This window comes from Carassius auratus, chromosome 38, assembly GCF_003368295.1.
Source record: "Carassius auratus strain Wakin chromosome 38, ASM336829v1, whole genome shotgun sequence".
NCBI classification, from domain to species: Eukaryota; Metazoa; Chordata; class Actinopteri; order Cypriniformes; family Cyprinidae; genus Carassius; species Carassius auratus.
In genome coordinates, this window is record NC_039280.1 from 23,464,782 (window position 1) to 23,484,227 (window position 19,446).

General features: G+C 41.1%; 1 protein-coding gene across 2 annotated transcripts in view; it reads right to left on the reverse strand.

Moving 5' to 3' along the window:
• Positions 1–19,446, reverse strand: part of LOC113057424 (slit homolog 1 protein-like) — a 60,106-nt gene that overhangs the window by 22,394 nt on the left and 18,266 nt on the right. For both annotated transcript variants that reach the window (XM_026224830.1, XM_026224831.1), the window contains 7 exons: positions 7,497–7,568; positions 7,350–7,421; positions 3,938–4,009; positions 2,273–2,436; positions 1,973–2,120; positions 655–726; positions 17–88 (listed from right to left, as the gene is read on the reverse strand). In XM_026224830.1, the coding sequence (XP_026080615.1) occupies positions 17–88; positions 655–726; positions 1,973–2,120; positions 2,273–2,436; positions 3,938–4,009; positions 7,350–7,421; positions 7,497–7,568 (672 nt within the window). The remainder of the gene's footprint in view (positions 1–16; positions 89–654; positions 727–1,972; positions 2,121–2,272; positions 2,437–3,937; positions 4,010–7,349; positions 7,422–7,496; positions 7,569–19,446) is intronic.

The window sequence follows — 19,446 nt, forward strand, 5'->3', positions numbered from 1 at the left end:
ACACACACACACTCACAGTGAGTTCAGTGAGCGCAGGCCCTGGAAGGCGTCAGGAGCGAGCTCAGAAATCTGGTTGTTGCTGAGATCTCTGTAAAGACAGATGAAGGAGGATGAAGACAGGCTTCAGCAGAGGATGAGTGAAGAGGACAGACTGCATCTCCTCGTCTGACTGTAGAGGTGTAGCTCTGACCCTCCAGCCCTGCTGTGGTGGCGCTGTGGGGAGGACTGTTAGTAAACGGCAGCATTATAGGCCCTGGAGAAGACTTTAATAAGCCTGCGGTCTAGCCATCAAACCACACGCCAGCACAGCACGGCACACAGAGAGAGGAAACACTCCTCCGCCAGAAGACATGGGAGTCTGCAGAGCTGTGCTACATGTCAGCTGGAAAGAGAGTGAATGTCACACTGTTTAAATGGGTCAGGCTGGTTTCTGCTGGTTCAAGGTGGTCTACCACATCAGCCTTGGCTCCAGCTGTTCATTTAGAGCAGGTTACGAGTCCAGCTTTACAGGACTGGTTCAGCGGGATTCTGTATGAACTAGTCTAATCAGTGCATCTGAATTTGATCTGGTCGTCACCGTACAGTCAGCATGATGTCTATGAAAGTCTGTTGAGTGTGAGGAGTGTTGTGTTCACTCAGCTGCGGCAAACTTACATTCTGCGCAGTTTCTTATAAGGAGAAAATGCTCCTGGAGGGATGGATTTGATGCTGTTTTGTTCCAGTCGTCTGCGAAAAGAGAGATAAAGAAAAATGCAGGTGTTAATGCAACATTGAGATGTTTTTGTCTCACTGCCATCTCGAATCCACACGAGCAGAAGCCACAGACACACTCTCACAGTCTCCAGTGTATCTCTAGTCTCTTCTCTCTGGAGGTCCTTCTTTTTCATCTTCAGACTCTGATTCAGTGCAGTTGGAGGAGATCAAGCATGTCTGATATGTAGAACATATTTCTGCATCAGTTTGTTGTAAAGCTCCGGTGGTGTGTGATATATTCAGTGTATGATGCCCAGTTTTTTCTCTTTAACCATTTACAAAGTCGGCAAGTGTGTGATGCCTAGTGTTTGAAATCTGTTCAGATTTTTTAAGATGTGTAGTGAACTCCAGCCTTAATGTATAGTGTGCATTTGGAAAAGGGCCTGACAAGTAGAATACAATCACAAACTGATTGAGAAACATGAGCTTTTTCTAAAATAACGTGTGTATATTCAAAGACTACATACAGTAATTCTTCCAGAAGCAGTCTGAACTCGCATGTGTGTATGATTTCTGTGGCCTGGATGGATGAGCTGTGATAGGAAACACTGATGGCAGGAGCGTAGAGAACAGACTGAATGTCTTTCTGTGGGGTTTGGATGTCAGTGGTGTCTGGGGGTCAGCCAGAGTTTTCAGGGTCTGATTTAATGGCACACCCTGCAGGTTCAGGCCACAGCGCTGGGAAGAAAGCAGTTGTTTTCAGTCGAAAAAGCCTCATTTAAAACAGGAAAGTCATTTGTCAGGGTCATTTAGTGCCTTCAGAGCCACAGGCAATAACAGTTTGACTTGAACACTTACAGAATTTCCCTTCTCTTCAAAAGCAGCGCACCCGCTAGGAAATATAGAAACACAATTTACATTCTTTGGATTGCAGTGATTCCAGAAAGCACATTCATGCGGTCGACTCTCTGCACACTGAGCTTCTCTGTGTCCAAAGACATCTGCTGTAGATCATGCGACTGTAATCGACAGATCCCACGTCTGGAAGTGTACTAGTGTGTGTGCATGTCTGTGCGTGCTCCTGATTCACATTATACTGACCTTTGTGTTGTACTACAGCACCTCAGAAGATCAAACTATTGCATTTAGCAAACGCTTTTATCCAAACTGTCTTGCATTGCATTAAAAAAATACATCTGTTCAGTTCATGCATTTCCTGGGAACTGAACCCACAACCTTGGCGTTGCTTGCCCCTTGCTGTACTGTTTGAGGATCTTACATCTCTGTCATGCTGTCGGGCAGGTTGTCCGGGATCACAGTCAGTCCTTTCCCTCTGCAGTCCACTATATTATTACTGCAGGTGCAGACGGCCGGACACGAGCCCGTGGCAAAACTACAGGACTGCACAGCAGCGTCTTCAGACTGACCTGCAGAGGCACATTAGCATCGAATAACGAGAGGATGTGAGTAATAAAGTGTGCAGTAAGCAGACATCACAACACTAGAGCTAGCCGTTGTTTTTCACTACAAATGATGCAATGCAGCAGATTCGGGTGCAGACGCTGGAAGACCTGTTTACCTGAACAGCTGAATTCATGTTTCTGGACCTCGGCTACATTAAGTCCTCGTATCGGAGCCGGAGCGCTGCACTGCGTGAACAGACCGATGGTGGGCCGCTCGCGCAGCCACTGCGACAGCCAGGACAGATTACAGTCGCAGATCAGGGAGTTGGAATGTAAACGACTGAAGGTGGGGAGAAAAAAAATATGTTAAGATGAAGCTTTTATCCAATTATTTTAAACAGCAGGATAAAGGAATATTGGTTCATGCAAAAATAATAATAATACTTTACTGAAAAAATACGCCAAATCAGCTTTGATGAAATGTAGCATTTCATCAGTGTCTCATCAATGGATGCTCTGCAGTGAATGGGTGCCATCAGAACGAGAGTCCAAACAGCTGATAAAAACATCACAATAACTTCATGTAATCCACAGTTAAACTATGAAAAAACCTTAATAACGCTTCCTCTGGTGTCCGAATCAGGAGAGAAATCTGCACAGATCAAGTACTGTTTACAAGCCAAAACAGCGCTGAACAAATCTGTGTCTGGATTCTGATGTGAGAGACAACAGCAGATGCACTTCTTCACTGGAGGAAGTGTTATTATGGATTATAGACTCAGATTTGAGTTAAAATCATCTTAATGCTGGATGTGTTTCAGGTCTTGTCTTCTACAGATGTTCACTGATGGACTGGAGTGCTGTGGATTATTGGGATGTTTTTATCAGACTCTCATTCTGACGGCACCCATTCACTGCAGAGCATCCATTGATGAGACACTGATGCAGTTATGCATTTCAACAAATCTTCACCCTGGATAGCCTGAGGGTGAGGACATCTTCAGCTAATGTTTGTTTTCAGGTCAACTCTTCCTTTAACCAGGCCGTCAATGGTGTTTGCTCAGATCTCAGCTAATAAAAGCAGCAGAAGATCATGTGGTGTTTTGGCTACCGGTCTCGCACCAGGATCCTTGACTTGATTAAACTCAGTCGGCTCTAGCAGAAAGACAATGCTGGTCCAACACCAGACCAGCTCTTGCCAGTAAAAACCCGTCTGGACCGACATGGATATTCATGCTGTGCTAAGCCTGTCACTGAGCTGTTCTGCTAACACTAACGCCAGCAGCCGATCATCTTTACCCAGTAACTGATTAGATTAGATCTGATTAGAAGGGGCTTCTTTCTGTTTGGTAAAGAGGACACATACTCTTTCAAAACATTAAACAGAAACAGAGAACATCCAAACTGACTGGAGTCACAGGGACTGGATTTCATTCTCTAAAACTTTAACACTTGTATTAAGGAATTTATATTTAATGGAAACCTGTCCATTTCATAGCGTTAATCTGTATGTGAAAAACAAAATAAGTAAATAAACAAGAAAAAAATTAGAATAAGGCTCCTTGTGGTAAAACTGTTCACAAATTCCAGAGAAATATAGCAGAACATACTGTACAGTGAGTGTGTGTGTTTGAGTGTGTGTGTGTGTGTGTGTGTGTGTGTGTGCGTGAGTGTGTGTGTGTGTGCGTGAGTGCGTGTGTTTGTGTGTGTGCGTGTGTGTGTGTGCGTGCGTGTGTGTGCGTGCGTGTGTGTGTTTGTGTGTGTGTGAGTGAGTGAGTGAGTGAGTGTGTGTGTATGTGTGTGTGTTTCATGTGTTGTATGTGTGTGTGTGCGTCACTCACAAGGTCCTGAGCTTGGGCATGTGGTTGAAGCTGGACACTGGGATGCTGCTGATGTTGTTGTTGTTCAGGGTTCTGGGAAACATCAGAGACACTATGAATGATTGTTTCCTCTGATCATCTCTTCTGATTATGAACCAGTTAAGCCTAAAACAGATACAGTATATTCTGAAAAGTTATCGCTCTATTCTGATTGGTTGATTGGAATGCTGATCCAGGAACATGTTGTACTTGGTGAAATCACGCTCGCCGTACTGCAAACACATACGAGCTTCATCACTGTGTCTGGCACAACTCTGTAAGGGCCGTTACATTTCAGACCAGTGCTTGCGGTGTTCGGCCAATCACAGTGCACTGGCTCAGTTGGCCAATCAGAGCAGACTGCTCTTGTGAGAAGGAGGGGCTTTGTAGAAAATGACGCGTTTGAGAGAGAAGGGGCATAGAGGACCTACAATAATGTACAGAATTTGAAACATAATGTGTTTTTTGAACATTAAAGCATGCCAACATATTCTGTTACACCAAATACACAAAATAATGACCTTTAAAAAAGCATCAGATGACCCCTTTAATTCCTGTTAGTTTTGTGTGTGTTACAGAGAGTTGTGTGTTGTGTTTTGCTACACTGAGTCAAAGGCTGATGATTTGTGTCTGGTTTTGTAGATTTGGTGTGTGCTTCTGCTGTTTGACTGACAGCTTTCAGAAACTGTGTGACAAGGAGAGATTCTGTGTGTGAGCAGTTGAAAAAAACGTCTCTAGGTTACGTATGTAACCCTAGTTCCTCGAGGGAACGAGACGCTGCGTCAATGAGCTTTGGGGAACGCGCCCAGTGTGCGCGACTCTGAATATCGTGTGAAATCAGACCAATGGAAGTGCGTGACGTCACCGGCGGAGTGACGTAAGCGACCAGGAAGCTATAAAAGCATGTGCCATGCAGCTGGCGTCAGCTTCGAGTACCAGCAAGCGCCGGCAGGGTATGGGGGGTATGGCTCCGAGACGCAGCGTCTCGTTCCCTCAGGGAACAAGGGTTACATACATAACCTAGAGACGTTCCTCTTCAGGAACTCGAGCTGCGTCAATGCTTTGGGGAACGAGTACCAACGGCACTGACTACCAAACCCCTGCCTAGTGTGTATCCGAAGAGCACAGCTTAGGACAGGAGGACGGAAGCGCCTGGAGTGACTGGCTTGTCTAGGCCATAGAATTTAACAAACGTAGAGGGCGTGGACCACCCCGCAGCATTGCAGATGTCCAGCATGGATCCACCTGCTAAGAAGGCCTTGGAGGCCGCATTACCCCAAGTAGAGTGAGCCTTGGCTCTCGACAGCGGGGGACGACCAGAGGACTCATAGGAAGCGTTGATAGCCTCGACTATCCGATGACTAATAGTCTGCTTAGAAGCAGGAGAACCCCTGTTGGGGGAACGTAGCATACAAGCAATTGGCCGGTCTTTCTCCACAGGGCAGCTCTGTGGACGTATGCGTCCAGTGCTCGAACTGGACTGCTTTAGTCCATTCCTGGTGCAAACTCAAGATAACTAGGGGCCACAGAGAGGGCCTGAAGGTCTCCTACTCTCCGCAGAGAGGTGATAGCCAACAGAAAGGAGGTTTTAAGTGAGAGATGTCTGTCTGAGATATCTTGAATAGGTTCAAACAGGGGTTTGCACATTGCCTCTAACACCACAACCAAGTCTCACGGGGGAATACGGGACCGTACTGGAGGTCTCAGCCTCAGCGCACCGCGGAGGAAACGTGTAACTAGGGGGTGTCTTCCCAGAGGCTGGCCATCGAGAAGGGCGTGGTAGGTTGCAATAGCCGCCACGTAGACCTTCAACGTGGAGTGGGTCCACCCTGCAGAGAGCCTAGCCTGTAGAAACTCCAGAACTGTACCAACCGGGCAGTTTGCTGGGTCTAACTGGCGGTCTCTGCACCATGAGGTGAAGAGTTTCCACCTCAGGGCATACAGTTTCCTCATTGAGGGAGCTCTGGATTGGAGAAGGGTCTCAACAACCTCGGTTGAGAGACCGGCTGCTAACAGTTGTGCCCCCTCAGGGGCCACACCCACAGCTTCCACAACTCCGGGTGAGGGTGAATTATCGTACCCTGCGCCTGCGAGAGTATGTCCGTCCTGATCGGTATCTCCCTGGCCCAGTTTCAAGAACCAAGGTTTCTTCCACATGTCTAAGGCACGGAGGCAGCGCCGCATGACCTTGATAATGCGAAGTAAATTGCCCCTCGGGGAAAATACCTTGGTCTTGAGCCACCACTGTAGGGGTCTCATGTACAGCAGGCCAAGAGGTATCACGTTGGACGCAGCTGCCATCAGACCCAACAATCTCTGAAATTGTTTGACAGTGAGTGACTGGCCTTCTTTGACTCTCTCGATTGAGATGCGGATCGACTCATTACGAGCAGGGGACAATCGTGCCTGCATCGCGGTTGAATCCCATACTACACCTAGATAGGTGGTTCCCTGAACCGGAGAAAGCACACTCTTCTTGGCGTTCAGTCTCAAACCCAGCTCCCCCATATGTGCGAGGACGACATCTCGATGCCGAACCGCAACCTGCTCTGACTGAGCTAAGATCAACCAATCGTCGATATAGTTGAGAATGCAGATGGGGGGACCAGAGCCACGTCTACACATTTTGTGAACGTGCGGGGTGAGAGTGCAAGGCCAAAGGGAAGTATTCGATATTGGTAGGCTTCGCCCCCGAAAGCAAACCTCAGAAACTTCCTGTGTTGTGGAAGAATGGATATGTGGAAATATGCGTCTTTGAGATCTATTGTGACAAACCAGTCCTCAGACCTGATCTGAGCTACAACATGCTTGATTGTGAGCATTCTGAATTTTAGTCTCATAACTGAACGATTTAAGACCCTCAAGTCTATGATCGGACGCAACCCCCCATCCTTCTTTGGAACTATGAAATACCGGCTGTAAAATCCGGACTCCCTGTCCTGAGGAGGGACCACCTCGATGGCCTCCTTCTCTAATAGGGTTTTCACTTCCTGTTCCATAATCAGACCCTGCCTGAGGCCGACTATCGTCTGAACGACCCCGTTGAATACTGGCGGCACGGAGCCGAACTGAATACGGTAGCCTTTTTCTACTGTGTGCAGGACCCATCGAGATACATTTGGCAGTAGTTTCCACGCTGCTAAATAATCTACTAAGGGAATCAGCCTCTCGAGACTGATTTTTGGTGTAAGAGGCCCCCGCAGGGGTGGCGAGCGTCTCAGCCCCGCTACACGCATGGGCGGAAGATACTGAGAGTGATGCTCGCTGGGACCTGCTGCGCCCTGGAACACTGGCAGGGTTGGCAGACTGGCCCCCAGAGGGCGCTGAGGTGAGACGGGCACAGTGTTAATGATGGATGCTAAAGACTGTAAAACACGTGTGTTTATATACTCACAAAACTTCAAGTCCTCGTAGTGCACGGAAAGCTCCGTCCTCGATGCAGCTGATGTGATTCTTGTCTAGCTGACTGTAAAACACAGTGAAGGGAGGGTTAAACATGGCCTGGTTTAGTCATCTCTGTGCTGTGGTGTCATGAGCTCACAGGTTCTTGATGTCCGTTGCTCCTCTGAAGGCCTTGCGAGGAATCGCCTGGATGAAGTTCTCACTCAAGTCTCTGGAAAAAGAGAAAATCTGGGATTAAATACATCACATAATACACACACACACACACAATGCCAGTTCATTTACATTACAGGTGCATTACACAAGAATTAGCTGCAATTGAGATCTCGGTCCCAAATTGAAGCTTATAATTAATGCATATACAGTAGAGATCATTCAGAGCTATTACACACACACACACACACACACTGTTTAGATATCAGATGTTCAAATTAAACCACCAAATAATAGCAAATATGAGCGAGGGATGATCATGACACATTGCCTGATGCATTTATGTCCCCATGTTACACTCATTGTGTTAAAACTGTAAAACACTGTATTAAAAAATAAAATAAAATACAAATCTGTAGTTTTTACAAAAGAATTTTAGCAGCTGTGGTTGTCAAAATAATTATGTACAAAATACAGAAAACTGTAAAAACATTTACAGAACAAACTGTACATTTTTACAGTATAAAACTGTAATTTACAAAGTGTGAACTGGTAAATTCAACAATGCATGCTGCTACTAAAATCAGTTTTGTGTCTTTAACATGAATTGACAACCACCATAATAATGCAGATGGTAAAATAGACAGCGACATGAAGAATCAGTTCATCACAAGCAGCTTTTCCAGACGCTGAAGTATACACTAATGTATAGAATCATTCACGCAAGCAATAAACACCATCATGGTAACACAAAACTATCCAATAAACATTCATTAAACAGCAGAAGATGTAAAATACATCCCTAATGTACATAACTGATAACAAACATAGCAAAACTGTTTTTTTTACTGTAAATTATACATGGATTTGTTATATTTAACATATTGTACAATTGGCAGACTTTTATTGTAAAATTACATAAAATAACTGGTTATATATTATATCCATCATCATTTTTTTTGTATTATAGTTTTTATTCATATTTTTAACTATATGAATATATAATATATATATATATATATATATATATATATATATATATATATATATAAGCATTTTTTATCTGCTACAAAAAATTGTCTGATTTTTTAATGTATTGATTCCTTTTTATTTCAATTTATTATTATTATTATTATTATTATTATTATTATAACAACAAGTTAACTAAATAAATATGATAAATAGCTTTTTTTAATGAAAATATTTTTTATATTTCATTTCAGTCATGTTTCAATAAATGATTGCGATGTTTTTTTTTTCGTTTCATGTAACTATAATAACCCTGCTAAATACAGATTTTTTTTTTTACAGAAAGAAAAAAACCTGCAAAGAGGTAAATAAAATGGTTACGCACTGAGAATCTGAAAAGCAGTTCTTTGTTCGGAACATGACTCTGAACACGAAACAAAGGCTCGGCCGTGATAACAGACTGAGGACGCTTGTGAAAGTCAACAGACAGACGTGTCATCGCAGGCCATGCGAAGCGCCAGCTCAAAGCCAGAATCCTAAATCCTGTCGTCATGCTTTAAAGTGATCGTCTGCTGAGCACAAAGCTCTCTGGGTAATCTGAGTGGATTACACGCTGATGTTTGAGAGGCTAATTGTGCATCTCTCAACACTAATGAGAGGAGAACACACAGCAGATTCCTTCCTCTCGAGTTAGGCTCTTTATTGGGCTCTTACACACAGTAATGTCCCAGATCATTTCCTGATTCAAGCGATGGTGATGATGATGATGATGGTGTGTTTCTCTTGAAGTCTGCTGCTGTAGGTTAAGGGTTGGTGATAAAGCAGACAGAACTAATGAGGTCTGGTGGCGTGTTTGGGAGAGGGCCGTCCTCTGAAAGCATGTGACGAACGAGGAACCCTCAACAGAGGACGATCTCTGGAGCTAACAAGAAAGTAACATGCCATTTCCCTTTAGCTCCTTCAAAGCAGTCACTTACACTTCATTCGTTTCAGTCTTTAATCAATCAACAACCAGTCCACAGTCTCTTATTTGTTTTATTCGTATAAGGGAAGACTATATGTGTAGGATCTTAGCATTAATCCAAGACTAAAATAAAAGGACTTAGCCTAACCCTTGTGCTTTGATTTGATTTTCCCAGTCAAAAATGAACAATCCTTTAAACATAGCTCACACATTTTCATTATGGTATATTACCACCAGATCTTGGATTCAATCTTTTCATCAGCTTGTGTTTTCTTCAGTTAGCACAGGTTTTATATTTGTTTTTGGACCTGAATGGTCATAGACCTCATTGATCTGAGCTCAAGCACCTCAAGTTTTGAGTGGAGACACAGAAACAGATTACATTAGACTTGATTTGTGAATGTGGCAATGCTTTCTCAAAACCCCAGATCAATGAGTCTATCAATCAGCTCCTAAAGGAAGTACAACACCTGTGATAGATAACTGCAGGAACATATCTGGTGATAATGTAGCATGAGTGGACATTTCTCAGCAATTTTTAAAAGGCTGATCATTTTTGACCAATAACACCACAAATGTAACAAGGTGGGGAAAACTGAAACTATATATCTATTATTTATTTATTTTTGGTGGGTTCATATGAATGAATTAGGCATTTATATAGTGCTTTATTATATACCCAGTAAGTTTTAGTCTAATGAACTGACACTACCAAGCACTTTCAGAGAAAAGACAATCCTCTTCAGGTCAGAAACACAGGAGCCTGACCATTCTCAGTTCAGTAGCACATGCTGTTTGTGAAGCTGCAGGCTTAACACCATACAGAACTAGGATTGTCTTCCTCTCCCTGCTCCGCATGCCATTATCCCTGAGTTATGAAGGCTTCCCGAGGGAGCTGGGAATCGTCCGGAAGCCTCCCGAGGAAGTCCAGTAACCACAGAGACAACACAAATAGCTTTCATTCCCTCAAGATTCAGACCAACAGTCAAAGCCTTGCTGAGCTTTGAGCTTTCTTCATCACCACTTACTCTCTTTATGCTCAAACGCGAGGTTTAGCTCTCCGAGAGCTTTACTGTTTACTGTTCTGAAATCTAAACATGCACACGTATCTAAAATAGTCAACTTCTTAACCAAACAAACCCAAGAATATCCAGAAAAGAAGGCGGCTATTGTGTAAATTGTGATGTGGGATGTTTGGTGGGTAGATGAGTGATAGAAACAAACGATAAAGATCTCGCTGAAGTACTGGAGAAAACACTCATGTCATTTCTGTTCAGCTTTTCCTTCTGACAAACACACGTTTTATCAAAGCAAAGATATATGGACGCAAAAAGTGACAAGGATCCACATTGCTTCAAGTTAAACACTTTATAATAATCGAATACAATACTAAATGTGTTCTCTCGCTCATCTGAGTCTCCTGCTTCATCTGAATGCTGTTCTGCAACAGAGATACACAAGCCAAGCTAAACATCTCCAAGCAGAAGTACTGTTTATGTCCAAATGCATGAAAAACAGGCAGCAAACATCGCATGCATGAAAAAGAAAAGTGGAAAGGTTTTTTGTGACAAAGCTACTGTATAATTATTTAATTCCTTAAAGCACATTTCTCACAGTCACAATGCTTCAACCCATTCAAATAAACTAGATTTGGCTTGATCATTTGAAAGCATCTGAAAGTATGAATAAAAAACAAGCCAGAAGCCGGTGCCAATATAAAATAACCCCACAAACATCAATAAAGCCAATCAACAACACCAAGAATACTCTGTTTCCCACAATGCAATGCATTAGAAATGTCCATCTAATTGAAAATGCTAAACCGCCTGTAAACACATATTCACACATGTGTATAAAGTCATACATGATGCATTCTGAAAGCTTACGATGCAACTCCAGCACTTTATAACAGCAGGCAGTTGATTAAAATGAATCCTGGTCTGGAAATTATGATTCCAGCCAAAACGTCTTGGGACTGAACAATATGAGGAAGTGCAGGACAGAGAGAAGGGTCTAGTGTTTTGTCTGCCGCTCTATTGAGTGTCAATCATGTGAGGGCACTTTAGCAGGATCAGACCGGGTTCATTCATATCTGCTCTCTCACACATTTCTCACGCATTCTTCTCCTGCTCGCTTCCGTGTGCTAAATATGAATATTCAAAGCATGGCTTCTTTTTTCTCCTCGTTTGCCAGGTAGCTTTTTGCACTCAAGTAAGAATTGTGTTTGGCAATCCTCAGATGAATGCACAGTCCAATCTCCTGACGCTATGAAATGTTCAGAAGGAAAGATTGGTTGCTAGCAGCGGAAATGGGAGTGGAGGCGTTGAGAGCACAGTAAGACTGTGTTGATCTTTGTACCTGTGCGTCTCTGCAGCGGGAGAGCGAGTGTGTGACCGTGAATTATGTGTGTCACTCTCTGAGACACTTTAGGCAGCAGAGGAGAGCATGAGGACTGAATAAACAAAGATAGAAGGCTTCTGCTAAAACACACACACACACACACACACACACATGGGTAATGAGTCGGGTGTATTGCGGTCAGAGGCCAGTGATTGGTCTCTTCATCGGTTCATAAAGCTTCACTGGACGGTTATTTTGCCTCGGTGCTCTGGGTGACAGAGGACATGATCATTTTTCACTTTTGTTCATCAGCTAAAGACAAACGTGACTCAGTAACAGCACATACACCTTACCAGGAATGTTTAGTTTCCTTCTAAACGCTCAGATCCAACAGCCAAAACTGCCAAAATAACCCTGAAACAGCAATACTGCCTCATGATCATTAATAACTGGTGGATTGCCATGTAATAGACATGTAATAAACCAATAATAATAATAATAATAATAATACTAGCAGTGGCAGCAAACTAAACATACACATAAATACACAGGTGATTCACAGATCAACAGCAAATTCTATTCTATTCTGATCTCAATCATAAATTGATATTAAATTGAAACCCCATATTTATTATATGCTATTATTAGTTGCAAATAATTACAAAGAAACGTGAGTGAAACAATGAATTAAGCATGAGATATTGAAGTAGAAAGACTGAAAAAGCGTTTTTGTAAAACATACTCCAGTAATGTTGCTAAAATATTTTTTACAGTCTTATCTTTGTGTTTTATTTGTTTGATGAGCCTTTTGCTATTTTGCAAGGATCATTAGATTGGATCAGATTCATTTGTGCTGGCTGATTTTTATCTACTCTAACATGTTTTTCTCTGTTTTTTTTATATATATGTTATTTTACTCTATTTTATTTTTGGCAGCGGCTATTTGCATGAAGGGAAAGGTGATGGATGCTAGGTACACTAAATGCAAATAGATTTTATTTACACTGTTAAAATAGCAGGATTTTCATCTATTAATACTACTTAGTGCAAATAGTGGCAATTATCTGCACCTCAGTATTGTGATACATTATAAAACAGTATGCAATAAAAACGTATTGAGTGTAAATTATAATCAGATTATTAAATGGATGCCAACTTGTTGGGACAATAAAGTCTAACACAGAAAGTCTAAAACACTACACAGAATCTTGTAGATTACAATCTGCAACTAGACGGATGTACTGTTACTTCCTCTACAGTCAGAAATCTGGGTGTTATATTAGACAGCAATTTGTCTTGTTAAAATCATATTTCCAATGTTACAAAAACTGCATTCTTCCAACTTAGAAACATTGGCAAGCTACGAAACATGTTATCTGTTTCTGATGCAGAAAAGCTAGTTCATGCATTCATGACCTCTAGACTGGACTATTGTAATGCACTTCTAGGTGGTTGTCCTGCTTCTTCAATATACAAGCTACAGGTCGTCCAAAATGCAGCAGCTAGAGTCCTTACCAGGTCAAGAAAATATGATCATATTACCCCAATTTTACAGTCTCTGCACTGGCTACCTATTAAGTTCTGTATGAGTTACAAATGATCATTACTTACCTATAAGGCCCTAAATGGTTTAGCTCCTGCGTACCTAACTAGCCTTCTACCACGCTACAACCCATCACACTCCCTAAGGTCACAAAACTCTGGACTTTTGGTAGTTCCTAGGATAGCAAAGTCCACTAAAGGAGGTAGAGCTTTCTCACATTTGGCTCCCAAACTCTGGAATAGCCTTCCTGATAATGTTCGGGGTTCAGACACACTCTCTCTGTTTAAATCTAGATTAAAAACACATCTCTTTCGCCAAGCATTTGAATACAGCATCTCATAAATTGTGAGTGTAGTTGCATCTGATCAAATGCGCATTCTTATTCATTATCTTGGGTTAAACTAATTAATTTTACTTTGTTGGATCAGCAGCTATGCTAATGATGTCTCTGTTTACTTCTCTGTTTCTGCTGGGATCTTCATCTCGTGGTAACTAGGATCTACACAAGCTCCAGTCTGGATCCAGAACACCTGAGAAGAGATGATGCTGACCCTCAGAGGACCTCAGATGATGCTGACCCTGAACCAACAAACAGAACTAACAAATATTGCTACAAGTGTGACTGCATCATATAATAACTGCTTTTAATAGTGTTCATCATCTGGCTGACTACGTCTTGTATTAATTTTTCTGAAAATGTCTGTCATGTGCACATAAACTGACAGTCACCACTTATAAGCTACTACTAAATATTGTAGAAACTTAATATTATGTAAAGTTGCTTTGTAATGATTTGTATCGTAAAAAGCGCTATACAAATAAACTTGAATTGAATTGAATAAAGCACTCCCTACACTAATCCTACCCCATACTTTATTGTCAACGTTTTGATTATTGCCTTCATGTTTATTGAAAATAAAAGCCTTTCTGATGTGATATGAGATTTGAAAATGGAGAAAAAAAGGTTAATCTAGAGGCGGAGTCAAACCTGGGTCCTCTGGTGACTAGCCCAATCACACGGTGGTGGGAGGAGTTAGTGTTCATGGACACTGTTTATTTTTATGGATTTGTTCAGCACTTTGGTACACTGTTGTTTTTAAGGTGCTTTATAAATAAATTGTGATTTTAACTTGATTCAGATATCATAAACATGATATGTGTGCTGTTTTCCCATATTAATAACTGAGCTACCATACGTTCTGACTATTTACACAAATTCAGAGCAGAAAATGTCATTATGATCTTGCATTCAGTATATTTCACTGGTGTTGACATACAGCCAAGCAAACAACGTGATGTCCGAGTGAAATACAGCAGCGATATATTCACGGCCCACAGAAATCTAAAGGTCTGTTTCTGCGGGTGTAATATAAATGTCCTGAGGCTTTGTGAATCAATGATTCCTCGCTGTAGGTGCCGCCAGTCAAATTACTGAGGTGAAGGTTGCTAGGAGACCAAGGTACCCAGCTGGAACTGAGTGTGTGTGTGTGTGTGTGTGTGTGTGTGTGGTCAGGAACAATGGAGCAGGAACAGACAGGAGTCAGTGTGTGAGAGGCTCTCATGATCACTCTGGACTCCAATGCTAATGTTTTCATACTTCCAAACTCCCACAGTCCCCTCCAGAAAGCCAGAGCTCTGCCTTCTTTGGGAAAGGTCATTCTCTGCCATGTTTCTGCCAGATTCACGATATGTTTAAAACAGCCCAGAGGCTTCAACATAGGAAACTTTAAAACAGAGAGGAAATAAATAGAGCCTATATAGAGAGAGGGTGCCCTCTTAAAAATCCCAGATAGGAGAAAAGACTGTCCTGTTGGCCATTTCTAAAAAAAAAAAGAAAAAAGAAACGACTTCAATCCTTACACACACTTGTGTCTGTACAAATGCAATCAGGGATGATAACTGTGAAAACCAGATCACCATACTCTTGTTTCTCGCTCTAAACGTGAAACTAAATGTAATTTACCTCTTCAATTCTGCACAATGTTGACTGCATTCACAAATCCTGCATCTTTCAAAACAATAAATGTTTTTTTTTGTTGTTACTCTGTAAAAACTGATTGCGATTTCAAGCCAAGCACCAGCCTCGTCAGAGAGAAGGACAATCACAGCTCGTGTCTGAAGGGGTTCGGCACAACACAATCCAATCCAGTCCCACTGAGCCCCCTTCAATCAGGGATGTGTATCGGATTATCTTTGTCTTCTTCATTTACAACCTTCCCTCTAAGGAAAGTCAGCACTGGTGTGTGAATAGGCAGTAAGAGCTCTCAGTATAGCGTGGACATCATCTGTGCCCCCGGTCAGCCCACCACACTGACCTCTCCACCTCAGGTCTTCCTCAGGCAAACACAGCTCCAGGGGCCCAGGCTGACCAATCCATCTTCAGTCCGTGACAGCGATGGGAGCAGCATTTAGACCCGAGGCCAAGGGTGAGACACCTAGGGTTATGCATCGGTTGCACAACGACTCCTGCGTTCTTAGACCTATAGGTTTAATTTCTTCAGAGGAATAATTTGAAAGTCTCTGTGTAGCTGTGTTGTGGGTAGAGTCCTCCTTCCAGAGACTATGACCACTGGATGCGTCTGTGTACTTTTGCGAGAGTGTTTGCTCATCTTATTGTTTCCCTGTCAGAACTTACAATGATATTTAGACAAGCTAGACTCATTAGTACAATGTGCTCCATTCACATACCAATTCACTGAAGATTTCCACCTGAAATTAACAACTTCTGCCGCGTCTCCACCGAAATTACCCGGAACAATTGTACTAGGATCCTTTTCCCCAGGAACTATTTTCCCCCAAGACGTGTTGCTGTCTGTGTTTCCACCATGATCTAAAGTACCCTGAAGATTAGGCAAATAGTCTGGAGACATAGGTCTTTGCGCGTTTCTCAGTAAAAAGTAAGCAAATTTTTGGCCTTGCATCCTCGGTAGTTTGGACTTTTCAAGTTCGACTCAGGAGTGTGAATTCTGCAAACAGCAGCATAATTGATAACATCCTTCATATTTACAATAAGACGAAATATGATATAAAATACAAGTGCCTCCTTATATTATTTATTTAAAACATATTAGAAATGAAGTTCAGGGAAATGTGTATATACATACAGCCCACATAGCAATGATATGAAATATTATATCAGTTCCCTCTTTTTATTTAAATTTTTACATATAGATAAATTGAATAAAGACCAAAGATAACCTGTTAGATTTACCCAAAACAAATAATATTTTATGTTGAATGAAATCAGAACCAGTAGCAAATGTCAGAAGGACTAGCTCTCGTGAGTAACCATGAGCACTGAGCTCCAGCTGATCTCATGGAGCTGACAGTCTTCGAAATTGGCGAAACACATTTTTAATAAATAAAAATATATTTCTTATATAAATAAAGCGCAGATTTGATTTTTAAACATCTATGTTAATGTGAGAACTACATTTTAAAGTTTGCATCATATAATCAGCTCCATTTGGTTTTTCTAATTTGGTCTTCTGTACCTCTGGGTACTCTTCTGCAACACTGTTTTTATGGACCTTACTGCATGTTTTGCTGCAGTTTCAAAGAGAAATGTCCACTGAGTGGTGCTTAAACATGGGTTCAATACATGATCCCTGGCAAGTTTTATTATGTTGATATAGGTACGTATTGCTGTGTTTTTATTATGTTGCTTCTTGTACGTATTGCAGCGGTTCAGAATTCAAATATCAGTGGAGAGTTGCTAAAAGTTAATGCTTTATCGTGTTGGAGATATGCCCTACACCAAACCCAACCCTAAGACCACCCAATAGTATTAACAAATGCAAAACAGATATAAAATCGTATTTGTTGATGCAACCATGCCGCTATGTAATATGTAGATTTTAACTGTTTAGTCGAACCGTAGATACACAGGATTTGATCCGGAGTTCTTCACTTCTCAAGTATGTTAGCAAACAAGCGTATCATCTATAAAAACCCATAGATATAAAGCTGGATATGTGTAATGCTAACAATCAAAAGCAGTTTTCAAATATCCCAGCATATTAAAATTATTTTCAAGTCATTACATAATATCATAATATTCAAGTAACTGTGCGAAAATTACGCTTTATTTATCGAAATTGTAAATTTGTCTGAAAAGGAATAAAAGGTGTCAGAGTTTTACTGCTTATAGTGTTCTTTTTTTTGTACCTGGTATGTATTTCATGTTTCGTGAAAAAGTGCCCCCAGGTACGTTTTTGCCATAAGACCAGGTAGGGTATTTCTGACATAGTAAACTTGCTCTGTTTCACACCTGGTACAGAATTGCAATTGTACTGTGTAGCACTTTGGTTTGAGTCTTGTGAGTCGTGACACTCGATTAAACGCTCAAGCAGAACCAAGCTAAAATGACACGGTTGATTCAGCAACACTTTTATCTCACGTTTGCTTTTACTAAAAAAAAAAGTCAGAGAAAGTGTAGGTGCTAAATTATTTTTAAACGTGACAGAGCATTGACCTTTTAGAGCCTCACACTACACATTTCTGAACTGGTGTGATATGTACAACAACCAAAAATACATGCTTGTCTGTTTCCAGTAAAACTGAACATGCTTTAAGCATCACTCACTATACATTTCACTTTGAAAGAGTCACAAAAAGTGCAAGAAATGACGGCATGTTTTTCTCAAATGAGCCTGGGTTGCTTTTCAGATGTTCTAGCATTTAGAATAGTACAGGTGCTTCTCAATAAATTAGAATTTTGAGGAAAACTTCATTTATTTCAGTAATTCAACTCAAATTGTGGAACTCATGTATTATATAAATTCAATGCACAGAGACTGAAGTACTGTAGTTTAAGTCTTTGGTTCTTTTAATTGTGATGATTTTGGCTGACATTTAACAAAAACTCATCAATTCACTATCTCAACAAATTAGAATACTTCATAAAAGCAATAAAAAAACATTTAGTGTCTGCAAAGATTGCAAAACATAGGTTTTAGTAGTAATGTGCTAAATTGGTTTTCTGTGGTAGAACTCAGTGTGTGGCATTAAATAACTGTACTTCATTCCTGCTAGAAGTAAAAATTGTGCTGACAAACTGCCTGGGAGCTCCTCAGTGGTGAAACTCCTCCTCCTTCAATCAGTGGTGAACCAGGTGGAACAAATCTTCCAGGTAATCTGAGCATGCCAGTACCTGGCTTTGTTGTCTTTAGACCGCACTCAAAGGAGCATTTAAGGGACCACAAGACCAAGGAAACCATCTTTGTCATCAAGGTGACTGTGCAAGACCAAGCCTTCCACACTACTGTGAAGGACAGCCGCTTAGCGCCATATTGGCCATGTTTGGCTAGACTGCCTTAAGCAGTCAAACACGAACTCTTGTTGACTTTGATAGGACTTTTGCAGTGGTATTTGTAACTTCAAATGTTGTTTGTGGGGTAATCAAATTCCAAATTCATTGTTTGACAAAGAATGTGTTTGAAATTGTTAAAAGTAATTTCAACTTTGTAGAAATCTTAATAAACAAAGTTCTTAATTCAGTTAAAAATGTATAGTCTAAAATTATTTGGCTAAAGCTATTTTGTTAAAAGATAAGAAGGTTCTAAAAATTAAAATAACAATTGATTGTTTTGTAAAGGATATATAGTTGTGTGCCTACAATGATGCCTTAGAATAATTCTTGACTATGAAAATACTTAAAAGTGGAAACCTTGTATTTTGTAATGACAGTACTGTGTTTATCTGAGGTGAATGTGAAGAATTGTTTAGTTTGACTGTCAACTCAAATAATAACTGGTATTTGTCATTTCTTTTGAGGTTTTTCACCTGTTTACTGCTATCAAGGAATGGTAAATAAAAGACAAACAACTGTTCCCATGGCTGTTTATTGAGTGAAATCCAGTTAAAAGCTTCATGTGGAGGGATTATCCTTTTCAAGTGGGGAATTGCTCAAGGAATAGATCAGAACTTGACAAAAATGGGTGTCCCTCAAGGTTCAGTTTTGGGCCCTATTTTATTTTCCATTTATATAAATAATTTAGGTTTGAATCTGAATCAAGCTAAGGCTCATCTGTACACAGATGATACTATTTTGTACACCTTTGCTATGTAATTGAAAGAAGCAATTCATGATTTACAGTGTGCCTTTAGTCAGATACAAAA